We start from the raw sequence: 16842 nt of genomic DNA on the forward strand, positions 1-16842 counted from the left end.
AAGGTTCAAGGTTATTACGATGGCAACTGACACTCAGTGAGTAAGCACTTTTATAGGGCAACAACATGGTACCAAAAACATGCCATCCTCATCGCTGACATGCCCTCATAGTGTGACTGCTGATGGTTCAAGCGAACTGCGTCACCTTCAGTTTAGGCCGATATGTTTATTTATAAGTGATGAGGCAAGCGCACTTTCTGCGTCTGTCTGGGGTCATGCGATCCTCACAGTTTGGATCCATAAATGAATGGTGTGGGCTCGCCCGCCACACCATGCAAGCCCGATCCCTGATTGGTTATGAATAAACATTGTCAGAGTATATATATTGTGATAGGCGTCACAGTTCCAAGAAACGAGAACACTGAAACGTCCAAGTTTCCAACAAAGCAAATACATTCATTCGTGTCCCAGTATTTATTCTTTATTAGCCTATCACAGCACGAGAATGAGGGCACAAATCCAAAAGGTACCACAGATAGTAGAATTGTTAAAAAAGAAAACGGTTGGTTTGCAGCACTTCAAGCCAACATCTTCAGTGTGCGTCCTGAACCCGAAGGATGCTACATTGGTTGCGCCTTGTCGACACAGTCTTCCCTCGCAGACTCAGAGCCTGGACTCGATACCTGGACCCAACAACTGGCCCTTATTTGGAAGTTTGATAGAACTGCTACTCAAAGGAGGGCTGCAAAGACAACACAATGCATTGGTAAATTATAACAAAAATATATTATAACGAGAAGAATAATACGATGAAGAATAAAAACTAAAAACAATTCGACAGATGTTTTATTTTATTACATTTGAATAAATAATGAAGTTGTTTTATTTGTGGATGAAATGTTTTGTGTCTGATATTTCTTCCTTTTAGATTGATTACCATAAGAAATTCGGAAAGATTTTCCGGATGAAACTCGGCTCCTTTGAATCGGTCCATATTGGCGCACCTTGCTTAGTGGAGGCACTCTACAGAAAGGAGAGCGCTTACCCACAGCGTCTGGAGATCAAACCCTGGAAAGCATACCGAGACTTAAGAGACGAGGCATATGGACTTCTTATTCTGTAATTGGCACTTTTCAGTATTCCTATGATATCATGCTATTTGCTCAACAGAAATACACAGGTAATCTATTTTAACAGACGTAGCCTACTAATGAATATATTTCCTGATTATTTTCAGGGAAGGGGAAGACTGGCAGAGGGTGAGAAGCACGTTTCAGCAGAAATTTATGAAACCCACAGAAGTCGCGAAACTTGATGGAAAAATAAACCAGGTTTGTAAGATCATTTACCTGCGTTAAAACTGCACATTTCAAGGTGAATTTGATCAAATAATGACTTTTTATTGTCTCCAAAATGTAGGTGTTGGCCGATTTCGTTAGTAGAATTGGGAAAGTGACTGACAATGGACAATTTGTGGACTTGTACTTCGAATTGAATAAATGGTCAATGGAGAGTAAGTAGCCTATTGTTTATAATATAAATAACATATTTGTGGCTAGATATACATATTTACAATATAGATTTTTTGCTTATATGTAATGTGGATGTATTAAATCATTTGAATTATTTTAATGATAATTGCATTTTTTTTAAACAAAATTAAGTAAAAGTCTTATTAGAATGAATGAACATTATAATTGATTTGCTACTGAGGAAAAGTTAAATCAATAACACATTAATGCATGTTGTTGCTCAATTAATGTTTTCAATGTTTTATTATCTAATTACAGCCATTTGCCTCGTGCTCTACGACAAACGCTTCGGACTTCTGCATGACAATGTCAATGAGGAGGCTATGACCTTTATCACATCCATAAAGACGGTAAGTGGTCATTGATTTTACACATCCAGTTACTATCTGCATATAGTGATACAGGTATTGTGGGTGCAGCTGAAAACCCCTGGCTTGGGGATGATCTTAGTGATCTTTTTGTGACAGAGCTATACTGCGATATCGCTCTGAGCCTATAGATAGAGTGCAGTTCACTTTAGTGAGTGGGCTAATCACCACTGCTACAATTACTGATGAATCAGTAGACTATCTGAAACTGGTCTCTGGGCAGGCAGGAATTTACCGGGGCAAACTAATATCTTCAGCAGCCAGGAGACATGCATGTATTTACAACATCTTTTAAACAACATTTTGTTATAGTAACCATGGTCCTGTGCTATAAGTTGATATTGAAACACTGGAGGTAGACTTTGAAAATGACTGGTTGCAACTATAAATTGTTACATTGTCATGTACTGTATGTCTTTATTTGATTGTTACATTTAAAGTCTCTCTCTCTCTCTCTCTCTTCCCCTCTCTCTCTCTCTGCGGATGTGTAGATGATGAGCACATTTGGCGCCATGATGGTCACGCCAGTGGAGCTCCACAAAAAACTGAACACCAAAACATGGCAGGACCACACCACGGCATGGGACCGTATATTCAGTACAGGTAAAAACTCCTCCTACAATGCCCCCCGACTCTCGGTCCCCTCCCCATCCCTCTAAAGAAACCTCCCCTCCATGTACACTCTCTCACCCTAAAACCTCAATGCCCCCTGATCTCGCTCCCAACCACCACTAAAGCAACCACATCGCACCCAACCACCGCTAAAGCACCCCCCCTAGTCACTTCCAACTGCCCTCCCTCTAAGTGTCCTCATCTCCATGTCATCTCTCCCTCTGATGAAACCTCAATGCCTGCCACATTCACTTCCAACCCCTCTCTTGACACCCCCCAATCCTTCCACCCGGAGCGTGTCCAGATGACCTATTACACCGCTTTGAGCAAATTTCCAGTCAGGTGATAGGAGAGAGAGAGAGATATGAACCGGGTGCCTCTGCGATGAGTGGTGGAAAAAAGTACTCAATTGTGATATTTGAGTAAAAGTATTGATACCTTAACAGAAAACTACTCAAGTAAAAGTCACCCAGCAAAATACTACTTGAGTAAAAGTCTAAAAGTATGTGGTTCTAAATATACTTAAGTATCAAAGTAAATGTAATTGCTAAAATATACTTAAGTATCAAAATGTAAAAGTCATTTCAAATTCCTTATATTAAGCAAAGCAGACAGCACCATTTTCTTGTTTTTGCTTTGTACAAATAGCCAGAACACACTCCAACACTCAGAGATAATTTACAAATGATGCATTTGTGTTTAGTGAGTCTGCCAGATCAGAGGCAGTAGGGATGAATTGGACCATTTTCCTGTCCTGCTAAGTGTTCGAAATGTAACCAGTACTTTTGGGTGTCACGGAAAATGTAGGGAGTAAAAGGTATTTTCATTTTATTTATGAATACACTGAAGTAAAAGTTGTCAAATATAAATTATAAAGTACCGATACCCCTATAATTACTTTAGTAGTGTTTGAGCATGTTTACTTAAGTACTTTACACCACTGTCTGCGATCCATGTACTTGGCTCACCCCCTCTTACACAACACAATCAGAGTTGTAGTAAACCGGATGACCTAAGGGGGAGAACACTGCCAAATATTTGTAGTAGCGGGAACAGGGATGGAGGGGAGGAGGAGACATGGGAGTGGAATGTTGGCTCAGGGCCTTGCTACGGATCGTTTGTTGTGCTGCTTGCTTTTGCCGGTGGCTTGTAGGCACCTGTCCACCCTCTCTTACACACACATATATGTATATACACAGGTGTGGGGGGGGCTCTATTTTGTGTGTGTGTGGTGTGTGTGTGTTGTGTGTGTGTGTGTGTGTGTGTGTGTGTGTGTGTGTGTGTGTGTGTGTGTGTGTGTGTGTGTGTGTGTGTGTGTGTGTGTGGCTTTTAGGCCTAATTGTCAAGACATGTCATTGGAAAAAGGAAAAACATGTACAATGTTTTCATCTGATTGTCAAACAAATCACTTAAAAAAAGTAGGCTACCTACGCACATTCAGTCCACCCAAATAATTCCTGCATCCAATCAAAAACACAAAGTGTAATGACATTTGGCGATCGTCATTAGAACTTCACTCTTGTAGCCTTGATTAATCGATACTCCTTGGTGACAAAACAACCTTCTTGTAAAAAGAAAAGTCGGGACACATGAAAAGGGACTAAAATACAGGACTGTCACGGGGATGACAAGTGCAGTCACAATGGGATTTTTCTTTTTAAACCACAGAGGTGGGCTGTATCGCATTAGTGGATACTCACACTGCTCTCAGGGCAGGTCTGCCAGTTTTGACTTGCAGAAGTGACTTTTCATAGCAGGTTGAGTACTTACACAGCAGGTTAGGATAGTTAACATGACAGGTTAGGCGAATTAACGAAGCATGTTAGCAGAATTAGGTTAAGGTTAGAAAAAAAAGTTAGGTTTAGGTAAAATCCTAAAATTGTCCCCGATGCCAAATCAAACATATCTAGCTAGCTACAACCAGGCCTGCCCTGGGAACAGTCTTGGGTTCCACTGATTTTGAAAAAGCTTTTACCATTGTAGCAGTTCGAAGCATTAGCATTATTTTGATTTGTGTTGCATTTAAGGGGGCTCAACTCTCATTCCCCTCCTATACGTCATTGTAATTAAGAATTTGTTCTTAAGTGACTTGCCTAGTTAAATAAAGGTTAAATAAATAAAAATGATCCTCGTGGCCAGGTTCAGTAGATAAAAGATGGTTGAGGGCTTTTGAAAGTAGCGATAGGGAGTGGAAGTGAGGGCATTTTATGGCTTGTTAAATATCGTTTACTTGTTTGTAGAGGTTTACAATTATGATTGTTTATGACTGGTTACAGCTTTTCACAAATAGAATCCATGTTTTGGTGAATAAAGTTGACCATTTCGAATGGCTTTAAAAATGGACTATATGCAGTCATAATTACCTAGCTTTAAAAAAAATATCTTTCAGTTAATTATTTCGCGTTTGTCTCTTGTTGTTGTCCTCAGCCAAAATCTACATTGACAAGAAGATAAAGAGCCATGCAGGGGCAACAGGGCCCAGTGACGACTTCCTGTGTGACATCTACCGCCACAGTGACCTGTCCAAGAAAGAGCTGTACGCCGCCATCACAGAGCTCCAGATCGGAGGAGTGGAGACGGTAAGGATCAGTTGACAAATGTAACAGAGATGGTTGGGTGAACCACACTTGCATGATGAGTATCCTTGCTAATAATTTAGCGTCACAACACTGAAGTGTGATAGTCCTCTAATTTTTCCAGGGAACTGTGATGAGTTACATTGCTTGTCACCTGAAGACTTGTTTAATGCCTAGGTTTTAGCTTAGCGGGACCCCGGATTTGAATCTTGGTCGTACAAACAAGAACAGGGACAGATTTATCATTCACTTGCACCAGCGCCTATTTTGCTCTGAAAAATAAGAGGGGAAAACACGACACTCCTTTATTGTTGATGACTTTCACCTTACTTCATTTCTTGCTCCCATACATTGTTTTAACTAATTTACTCTACGCTTGAAGTGGTATTCCCTCCCTGTGAGAGAAGAAACAAACCGGTGCAAACTGTAATAGTAGTGGTTCAAAGGCTGAGGTAATCTGGTCTGCAGTCCAGATGTGACAGATGTGACAGAAACAGCCCTTGAGGAACCCCTCACATTCCTCAGCTCCATCTACTGTAGGACCCCCTCTATGGAATGCAGTATATAGTATCTCCCTGAATGAGTCTGACATCTCTCTCTCTCTCTCTCTCTCTCTCTCTCTCTCTCTCTCTCTCTCTCTCTCTCTCTCGCTCTCTCTCTCTCTCTCTCTCTCTCTCTCTCTCTCTCTCTCTCTCTCTCTCTCTCTCTCGCTCTCTCTCTCTCTCTCTCTCTCTCTCTCTCTCTCTCTCTCTCTCTCTCTCTCTCTCTCTCTCTCTCTCTCTCTCTCTCTCTCTCTCTCTCTCTCTCTCTCTCTCTCTCTCTCTCTCTCTCTCTCTCTCTCTCTCTCTTGATGCTTTCTAGACTGCCAACAGCATGCTGTGGGCTATTTTCAACCTCTCCCGTAACCCCTGCGTTCAGAAGAAGCTGCTCCAAGAAATCAGAGAGGTTCTGCCTGCTAGTCAGACTCCCAGTGCCAAGCACCTCCAGAGAATGCCCTACATCAAGGCCTGCCTCAAGGAATCCATGAGGTACAGTAAGACATTCCACTGGGATGTGACGCAAAAACAATAACACTGCAGTCATCGTGTACTGTATGTCATTCAAACCGGTACACAAGTCCAAAACAAATTAGTTGAGGCATGGGCGCTTGACTTTGTCTGAAAGTGGGTGCGCAAAAAAAATGACAATAATTTTGAATGAAAACACAAAAATAAATCAAATATTTGTTGTTGCAATTTTTAAACCATTTCCTGCAATTATGCACTGTTTCTTCACAGGGGAATCCATATTAAATATATTGAACTTGAGTACTTTTTATCGTAACCATGACAGATAACAAATCCTAATTTCTAAATTGCACAATATATATTCAGTCAATAAAAAAACAAGGGCCATTTAAGACTGATTTATTGAAACAACAAAGTCAACTAGTTATATTATATTGTGGAACACAATCTTCAAAAAGGCAGTAACCTCAGCAGTGGAGCTTGCTATTTACTGTGCAATGGCATAGCCTTGTTTTGTTAATTTAGCAGACAATACACTTTTATTTCCCAAGCCCTTATCACAGTCAACACACACACCTAATTTATAGTAAAACAAACTACGTGATATATCGGAATAAAATAGAACAGAATATTTTTTCGAATTAAAAAAATTGGCAGTGTGAAGTGATGCGCATCTCGCGTCGGGAAAAGTTATTCTCAAAGAGTGATCATTTGAAACAGGGCTCAATTTGGAGTTGAAAACAAAAACATTTTAGGGTTAATCAATATACAGACATTTCGATTTATAAGTGTTTTTTTGTTGTTGTTTAATGCAGAAACTCACACAGATAATGTCTATGAATTTAGACAAATTAGCTATTTTCCTTTCAAATTGTCGTATGTTTAACTGATCCTAAATAGCTTACACGTACGTATATGTATCCTCCTGCTTCAAGACTATATTTCCAAACACTTTTTTCAAATTCCTGCAGGTTATCGCCGTCAGTTCCCTTCACGAGTCGGACCTTAGACAAAGACACTGTGTTGGGGGATTACTCCATTCCCAAGGGGGTAAATTGATTACTTCGTTTTCCATCATTTAAGAGCTCATGTTGGGGCGATTACAGTCTCGGCTCATTTAACATTTGATTTGATTGATTTTTATTTTTCATTTGCAGACAGTGTTGATGATCAACAGCCATGCTCAGGGTGCCAATGAGGAATACTTCCACGACAGCAGCCGGTTTAAGCCAGAGCGTTGGCTAAAAGAGAGCAGTACCATCAACCCCTTTGCCCATGTGCCGTTTGGTGTTGGGAAGAGGATGTGTATTGGGCGGCGTCTGGCAGAGCTACAGTTGCAGTTGGCACTCTGCTGGGTAAGAACAACTTCCTGTGCCCCCAAAGTGGCCACCAAGTTGCCAACATTGTAGTATTACCGCAGGTTGGGCTTAACACCTGTGGGCGATATACAGTATATTACTCCGTCTTCCTGCGTCAGGTTTCAATGTGTACAGTCCCTCTTCACATACGTTGTGTTCTAGCCTGAATTGAAAATGGGTTCAATTTATATTTTGTGTCACTAGCCAACATACAATACCCCAATAATTATGTTTTTAGAAATTGCTACAAATTCATTCAAAATAAAAAGCTGAAATGCCTCAATAAGTTTTCAACCCCTTTGTTATGGCAAGCTTAAATAAGTTCAGGAGTAAACCTCTGCTAAACAAGTAACATCATAAGTTGAATGGACTCACTCTGTGTGCAATCATAGTGTTGAACATTATTTTTTTATGACTACATCATCTGACTACCACATCCTGTTTGCAATAAGGCACTAAAGTAAAACGGCAAAACGTGACAAAGACATTAACTTTATGTCCTGAATACAAAGCATTAGGTTTGGCATAAATCCAACACCACTGAGTACCACTCTTCATATTTTCAAGCATGGTGGTGACTGCGTCATGTTATGAGTATGCTTGCTATCGGCATGGACTAGAGAGTTGTTTTAGGATAAAAGGTAACAGAATAGAGCTAGGCACAGGTAAAAACCTAGATAAAAACCTGGTTCAGTGTTCTTTCGAACAGACACAGGGAGACAAATTCACCTTTCAGCAGGACAATAACTTAAAACATAAGGACAAATATACACTGGAGTTGCTTATGACATTGAATGTTCTTAAGTGGTCTAGTGACAGTTTTGAGTTAAACCGGCTTGAAAATCTATGGCAAGACTTGAAAATGGCTGTCTAACAATGATCAACAACCAACTTGGCAGAGCTTGAATCATTTTCTAAATAACAATGTGCAAATATTGTACAATACTGGTGTGCAAAACTTGTAGACACTTACCCAGAAAGACTCACAGCTGTAATTGCTGCCAACAGTGATTCTAACATTTAAACATGTATTGACTTAGGGGTGTGAATACTTATGTAAATGAGATATTTCTGTATTTAATTTTCAATATATTTGCAAAAATGTCTAAAAACATGTTTTCACTTTGTCATTATATTCATATTGAATTCAGGCTGTAACACAACAAAATGTGAAAAAAGTCAAGGGGTTAATACTTTCTGAAGGCAGTGTTATAACTTTATGTTCCAAGAAGACTTTGTCCTGCAATGTGTGTTAACCTTTAAAAATGGTTTTATGTCACCATGTGAGTCTTACCTCAATTGATACTGTTTGTCCTTTTACATGCCCTTCATAATCTAATGATTGCTCCCTTTTCCCGTCTTTCTATCAGGTCATCAGAGATTATGAAATTGTGGCGACAGATAGTGAACCAGTTGAAACGATCCATTCGGGGACGCTTGTTCCCAACCGTGAACTCCCTGTGGCTTTCATTAGACGATGAGGTAAGAATAACCTTCACCATTGAATATACCTCAAAATCATACATATACTGAAACTTACAGTGCCTTCGGAAAGTATTCAGACCCCTCGACTTTTCCACATTTTGTTACCTTAGTCTTATTCTAAAATGGAATACATGTTTTTAATAATAATCAGAAATCGACACACACTACCCCATAATGACAAAGCAAAAACAGGTTTTTATACATTTTTGCAAATATATTCCAAATAAAAACAGAAATACCTTATTTACATAAGTATTCAGACATTTTGCTATGAGTCTCAAAATTAAGCTCAGGTGTATCGTGTTTCCATTGATCATCCTTAAGATGTTTCCACGGTCAATTCAATTGATTGGACATCATTTGAAAGGCACACACCTGTCTATATACGGCTCCACAGTTGACAGTCCATGTCAGAGCAAAAACCAAGCCATGAGGTCGAAGGAATTGTCCGTAGAGCTCCAAGACAGGATTGTGTCAAGGCACAGATCTGTGGAAGGGTACCAAAATATTTCTGCAGTATTGAAGATCCCCAAGAACACATTGGCCTACATCATTCTTAAATGGAAGATGTTTGGGACGACCAAGACTCTTCCTAGAGCTGGCCGCCAGGCCAAACTGAGCAATCGGGGGAGAAGGACCTTGGTCAGGGAGGTGACCAAGAACCTGATGTTCACTCTGACAGAGCTCTAGAGTTCCTCTGTGGAGTTGGGAGAACCTTCCAGAAGTACAACCATCTCTGTAGCACTCCACCAATCAGGCCTTTATGGTACAGTGGCCAGACAGAAGCCACTCCTCAGTAAAATGCACATGACAGCCCGTTTGGAATTGCTAAAAAAGGCACCTAAAGACTCTCAGACCATGAGAAACAAGATTCTCTGGTCTGGTGAAACCAAGATTGAACTCTTTGGCCCGAATGCCGAGCATCGCATCTGGAGGACACCTGGCACCATCCCTACGGTGAAGCATGGTGGTAGCAGCATCTTGCTGTGGGGATGTTTATTAGCGGCGGGGACTGGGAGACTAGTCAGAATCGAGACAAAGATGAACGGAGCAAAGTATAGTGAGATCCTTGATGAAAACATGCTCCAGAGCGCTCAGGACCTCAGACTGGGGTGAAGGTTCACATTTCAACAGGACAATAACAATAAGCACACAGCCATGAACACAGGAGTGGCTTCGGGAAAAGTCTTTGAATGTCCTTGAGTGGCCCAGCCAGATCCCGGACATGAACCTGGAAAGACCTGAAAATATCTGTGCTGCAACGGTCCTCAACCAACCTGACAAAGGTTGAGCGGATCTGCAGAGAGGAATGAGAGAAACTCCCCAAATATTAATGTGCCAAGCTTGTAGTGTCATACCCAATACAACTCAAGGCTGTAATCGCTGCCAAGGGTGCTTCAACAAAATATTGAGTAAATGGTTTGAACACTTTTGTAAATGTGATATTTGAGTTGTTTTTTTGTATATTTTTAAAAATGTCCAAAAACCTGTTTTTTCTTTGTCATTATGGGGTATTGTGAGTAGATTGATGAGGGGAAAAACATATTTAATCAATTTTAGAACAAGGCTGTAACATTTTTTGGGGGGAAAAGTCAAGGGTCTGAATACCTTCCGAATGCACTGTTAATCAGAGTAAAGACAATATATACAGTACCAGTCAAAAATTTGGACACACCTACTTTCTTTATTTTGACTATTTTCTACATTGTAGAATAATAGCGAAGACATCAAAACTATGAAATAACACATATGGAATCATGTAAGCACCCCAAAAAATGTTAATAAAATCAAAATATATTTTATATTTGAGATTCTTCATAGTAGCCCCCCTTTGCCTTGATGACAGCTTTGCCAACTCTTGGCATTCTCTCAACCAGCTTCATGAGGTAGTCACCTGGAATGCATTTCAATTAACAGCTGTGCCTTGTTAAAGTGAATTTGTGGAATTTCTTTCCTTCTTAATGTGTTTGAACCAATCAGTTGCGGTGTGATAAGGTAGTGGTGGTATACAGACGATAGCCCTATTTGGTAAAATACCAAGTCCATATAATGGCAAGAACAGCCAAGACACATGAGCATCGGTTTTGATGTCTTCACTATTATTCTACAATGTAGAGAAGAGGAAAAATAAAGAGAAGCCCTTTAATGAGTAGGTGTGTCCAAACCTTTGACTGGTACTGTATATTGTATAAATAGATATATATCTCATATCTCAAATTAATATAACACACACACACTTGTGGAATAGACACCAGCTAGAATGCGGTTTTAACCAATAGGCACACCCGTTGTATAAACACACAATATATAACTATAAAAAGGTACATTCAACTCCACAAAAATAAGAAAGCATATATTAGCAGGTTGTGAAATGTTGTATTTGATTCCATGTGTTATTTTCTCCAAAACAGGCTTCAAACACAGATCATTTGGACCTCACTACAGAAAGATAATAGTTCTAGACCTGAATGTCCAGAGAGACTCCCTTTATTGCTGCTCTGTAAATAACAAAGAGAAAATATCAGATCTAAATATATTTGTATGTAATCCTGTCACATATACCTCAAACTAATATAAATTCATTTATACTATTAACCATGAGAGTTAGCCTACTTGTTGACCAATAACTTTTAGCTTGTGTTGTAAGACAACTGCACTTTACTGCCCACTAATCTTAAACAACTGTTCTTATGTCGAAAATGTTAAATAAATTATGACTTTTGTATATGTTGTCTTTGTATGTTAAAGTATATACATTACATGTATAAAGGCTACTTGTGTATTTTTTTTCCATTGTGTATGAAGTGCAATAATAGTGTCAACATGATGTACATTTAAGAAATTGTAATTCTTAGAGAGAATATATTTCATCCACTTTTTCTTTTTGTTGCAGTATTTTCAATGTTTGAAATTGTAATTACTTTGCGGAATATGGTTTAAGATTAGTACAACTGTATCATAGCCACACACCAAAGCTAAGGACCTAATGATTTATGGCTTTGGTATATCATAGTAATCAAGTGCTATTTGCATGTGAAAATGTCATGGAATGCTCCATGGTAATCTTACCAGCTCTTGTGCTCAGCTCAGGGCTCCTATTCAGTCAAACCTGCATTAGCAATAGCTACTTCAACTATCCACACACCATAGTACGTCTATTCTTGCAACAAAACATATTATAGCGATAAAAGGTCATGTACACTGCCCCCCTCTGCCATTCAGTGATCTTCTACAGTTGTCTTTAATATTACAAGTAGCTGTATGGTAATAGACGGGTATAATATGAACCTATTATAGTAGACTTCATATGTCTATCTCACTGTAAATGTTAAGGATTTCTTACTAATCTGGTTTCAATCGTCTGAAATACAAAAGTGATACTATTCTTAATTTCTGCTTTGTGATTTTAGTGTATTTGTGGGAGCATGGTATAGCATTTGCATGTATCTTACTGATATATCGTCTTATAAAAAGAGAAGATAGAGGTAGGTAAAGGAATACAGGTATAAACTCCATGCCGCAAGGGGCAATGTGTGATCAAAAGTCGACAGTCGACAAACTGATATAACTCTGTTTTAGAGCCTTATTGATAAGAATAATACGAATTATATTAAATGGTTTTTTAACCAATTGGCATCCTGTAGGGAGAAGGTTTCAGTCTGGATCATACTGCATCATAGTCAATTAAATTATATTTAATTAATATTATTATTTAATTTCACACACACAAGACATTGAAATACACCGCTGGGTATTTAAGACAGTGTACTTCTGCCATCTACTGTTCAAAACTGATACTTTATGGTAAAGTCGAGATGTCTTGTATCTCAATAAGGAATTTATTTGGACTGGATTACATAATAATGTAATTTCTTATTACATCATTTATGTTGACATTGTGAAAATGAATCTGCAGTAATGTTTCATTTAGTTTTCTTTCGGTATATATAGGAGCTAAAAGCTGAATTGCATGCAACGGGAAATTCAAGAAGACATAGCTAAATCAAATCAAATCAAATTGGTCACAAACACCGTGTTTAGCAGATGTTATAGTGAAATGTTTGTGTTTCCAGCTCCAACAGTGAAGTAATATCTAACAATTTCACAGCATTTCACACAATACACAGAAATCTAAAGTAAAGGAATGGAATTGAGAATATATAAATATTTGGATGAGCAATCAGAGTCAGAGTGGCATAGACTAAGATACAGTAGAATAGTATACAGTATATACATATGAGAGGAGTAATGCAAAATATGTAAACATTATTAAGTTGACTAGTGTTCCATTATTAAAGTGGACAGTGATTGAACAGCATTCTTATATACAGTGAGGGAAAAAAGTATTGAATCCCCTGCTGATTTTGTATGTTTGTCCACTGACAAAGAAATGATCAGTCTATAATTTTAATGATAGGTTTATTTGAACAGTGAGAGACAGAATAACAACAACAAAAATCCAGAAAAACGCATTAATAACATTTTTTACATATGTTTTTTCTGGATTTTGTTGTTATTCTGTCTCTCCCTGTTCAAATAAACCTACCATTAAAATTACAGACTGTACCTTCCAAGCTCTTTATTACAGGCTCTGTGTCTGAAAAGAAAATGATGTCCTACATATCTAGTAATTATTAAATAGTAAAATTAATTCTGTAGCAATGTATTAGTATTATCAGTATAATATAGTTACAGTTGAAGTCGGAAGTTTACATACACTTCAGCCAAATACATATAAACTCAGTTTTTCACAATTCCTGACATTTAATCCTAGTAAAAATTCCCTGTTTTAGGTCAGTTAGGATCACCACTTTATTTTAACAATGTGAAATGTCAGAATAATAGTAGAGCGAACAATTTATTTCAGCTTTTATTTCTTTCATCACATTCCCAGTGGGTCAGAAGTTTACATACACTCAATTAGTAGTTGGTAGTATTGCCTTGAAAATTGTTTAACTTGGGTCAACCGTTTTGGGTAGCCTTCTACAAACATCTTGACTGATGTCTTGAGATGTCGCTTCAATATATCCACATAATTGTCCTCCCTCATGATGCCATCTATTTTGTGAAGTGCACCAGTCCCTCCTGCAGCAAAGCACCCCCACAACATGATGCTGCCACCCCCGTGCTTCACAGTTGGGATGGTGTTCTTCGGCTTGCAAGCCTCCCCCTTTTCCTCCAAACATAACCATGGTCATTATGGCCAAACAGTTCTATTTTTGTTTCATCAGACCAGAGGACATTTCTCCAAAAAGTATGATCTTTGTCCCCATGTGCAGTTGCAAACCGTAGTCTGTCTTTTTTATGGCGATTTTGGAGCAGTGGCTTCTTCCTTGCTGAGCGGCCTTTCAGTTTATGTCGATATAGGACTCGTTCTTCTGTGGATATAGATACTTTTGTATCTGTTTCCTCCAGCATCTTCACAAGTCCTTTGCTGTTGTTCTGGGATTGATTTGCACTTTTCGCACCAAAGTACATTCATCTCTAAGAGACAGGATGTGTCTCCTTCCTAAGCTGTATGACAGCTGCGTGGTCTCATGTGTTTATACGTGCGTACTATTGTTTGCACAGATGAACTTGGTACCTTCAGGTGTTTGGAAATTTCTCCCAAGGATGAACCAGCCTTGCAGTGGTTTATAATTGTTTTCTGAGGTCTTGGCTGATTTATTTTGATTTTCTCAGGATGTCAAGCAAAGAGGCACTGAGTTTGAAATTAGGCCTTGAAATATATCAACAGGTACACCTCCAATTGACTGAAATTATGTCAATTAGCCTATCAGAAGCTTCTAAAGCTATGACATAATTGTCTGGAATTTTCCAAGCTGTTTAAAGACACAGTCAACTTGGTGTATGTAAACTTCTCACCCACTGGAATTGTTATACAGTGAATTATAAGTGAAATAATCTGTCTGTAAACAATTGTTGGAAAAATGACTTGTGTCATGCACAAAGTAGATGTCCTAACCAACTTGGCAAAACTATAGTTTGTTAACAGGAAATGTGTTTGTAAACCTAAGTGTTTGTAAACTTCCGACTTCAACTGTATGCCATTACAGAGCATATCATGTTTTTTATTCTGCCTTTTTAAGTTGACTCATAACACATCAAGTGAAAAATGTCTTGTATTTTAATTTGTAAAAAAACACATACTGCATTTGAAGCATCACACTGTTCTACACTATTTGTGTACCTTATTGATGACCTCTTAAGTTAAGTGTATTCACCTTATCATGATATTTAACTAAAGTCCAGTTTTAAGTGGACCAGATCTCCATCAGGGCATGTTTAAGGACAAAAAAACATGATTTCCCCTTCGAAAATATCACACTGTGCACACATGTACCATGTTTACCTTCAAACAAGGCCTTTAGAGTATGTGTATTCCCAAAGGGACTGCCTGTCACCACGTGATTGACAGACTCAATATTATCCTCATGTTTTGGTATTTCAAAAGTTTCGAACTCAAAGCCTTTGACGGAAAGCACACAAAAACATTGGCAAGTGTTATAAAACAGGTGAGATTATCTTTAACCTTGGTTTCTCAACATGGTCTTTGCTTTGTACAGCTGCCAAGTGTCATTCACCTGAAATGTGTCTGGAACTGAACTCAAAACAAATATAATTTGTTGCTTTGCAAGTACAAGGCTATGCATAATAAGAGTATGCTGTATGCAACTGAAAGTGATGTAGATGTAGGCCTAGATTAACTGCGCTTGCCTTTGCACAATGCACAGGAACAGTTCCGAAAATGCAAGTAAAGCCCATTTGACACTCCAGGCAGGCGCGAGCAAACATGCAAAATTAGAATACTATTTCAACCCAGGTCTTGTCATTATGAAGCAGGTTGGCATTTATTGTCATGACTCGTGTACTGGAGGCAGCTCTGCAGAGTGGTCAGTAGCTGGCACAGCCACAAAGTCAGAAAATCACATTTTAAACCTAACCTTAACCCTAACCTTAACCAAACTGCTAAACCTAATTCCTAAACTTAACCTTAAATTAAGACCAAAAATCTAATTTTTGTTTTCAACATTTTTAATTAAGATGTAGACAATTTTGACTTTGCAGCTGGCCCATCTAGTGGAAATCGGTCAGTTCTGCCTCCAGGGCAAGATTCATGACAATAAACGTTAACCTATCCAATTAGTGTATTTGAGGGAGCACACTATAGCATTTACATGTATCTTACTGATATAACATCTTGTAAAATGAGGGGAGTGTGATAGGTAGAGGAATACATATATAAACCCAACGCCATAAGGGGCAATGTGTGATCAAAAGTTTGACAGCACTACCACTATACCAGATTCCGACACACTGATACAACTTCTGTTTCAAAGTGTTATTGATAAGAATAATATGAATTATATTCAATGGTTTTTCAACCCATTGGGATCCTATAGGGAGAAATTTCCAGTGTGGAAAATATGACTATATTAAATTATATTTAATTTCACGGTACACTCTTAGAAAAAAGGTGCTATCTATAACCAAAAAGGGTTCTTTGCCTGTCCCCATAGGAAAATCCTTTGAAGAAAAACCTTTTGGTTCCAGGTAGAACCCTTTTGGGTTCCATGTAGAACCTTTTCCACAGAGAATTCTACATGGAACCCAAAAGAGTTTGGAAACAAAAAGTCTTCTCCTATGGGGACAGCTGAAGAACCCTTTTTGAACCCTTTTCTCTAGAGTGTACTTCAAAATACTTAAGCAAAAAGAATAACCACAAATAAACCATTTGAAATGTCTATCTGATATTCATTGCCCAAAACTGCACTGATTTGTAATCACAGCTCTTCCACCCCGAAACTACTTCCCATGGCTATAGGTGTGTCTACAAATATGCCGTTCCATCACCTTTATGCGTGAGGAAATGATGAATAAGGTTGCCCAAGTGGAAAAACATACTTTATTTCTTTCCAATTTAAATAACACCAATCTCCATGCACTGTAATTTATAAATTGAT

At 38.5% G+C, this 16842-nt stretch overlaps 1 protein-coding gene across 1 annotated transcript; it reads left to right on the forward strand.

Moving 5' to 3' along the window:
- Positions 1-330: 330 nt before the first annotated feature.
- Positions 331-11605, forward strand: LOC118388929 (1,25-dihydroxyvitamin D(3) 24-hydroxylase, mitochondrial-like). The gene is made up of 12 exons (XM_035778533.1): positions 331-706; positions 869-1059; positions 1178-1271; positions 1360-1453; positions 1731-1822; positions 2332-2443; positions 4880-5031; positions 5890-6056; positions 7007-7085; positions 7193-7390; positions 8764-8875; positions 11290-11605. The coding sequence occupies exons 1-11, from the start codon at positions 446-448 to the stop codon at positions 8872-8874; spliced, it is 1551 nt and encodes a 516-aa protein (XP_035634426.1). The 5' UTR covers positions 331-445; the 3' UTR covers position 8875; positions 11290-11605.
- The last annotated feature ends 5237 nt before the right edge of the window (positions 11606-16842 follow it).

The sequence above is a fragment of the Oncorhynchus keta genome, chromosome 10 (assembly GCF_023373465.1).
Source record: "Oncorhynchus keta strain PuntledgeMale-10-30-2019 chromosome 10, Oket_V2, whole genome shotgun sequence".
NCBI classification, from domain to species: Eukaryota; Metazoa; Chordata; class Actinopteri; order Salmoniformes; family Salmonidae; genus Oncorhynchus; species Oncorhynchus keta.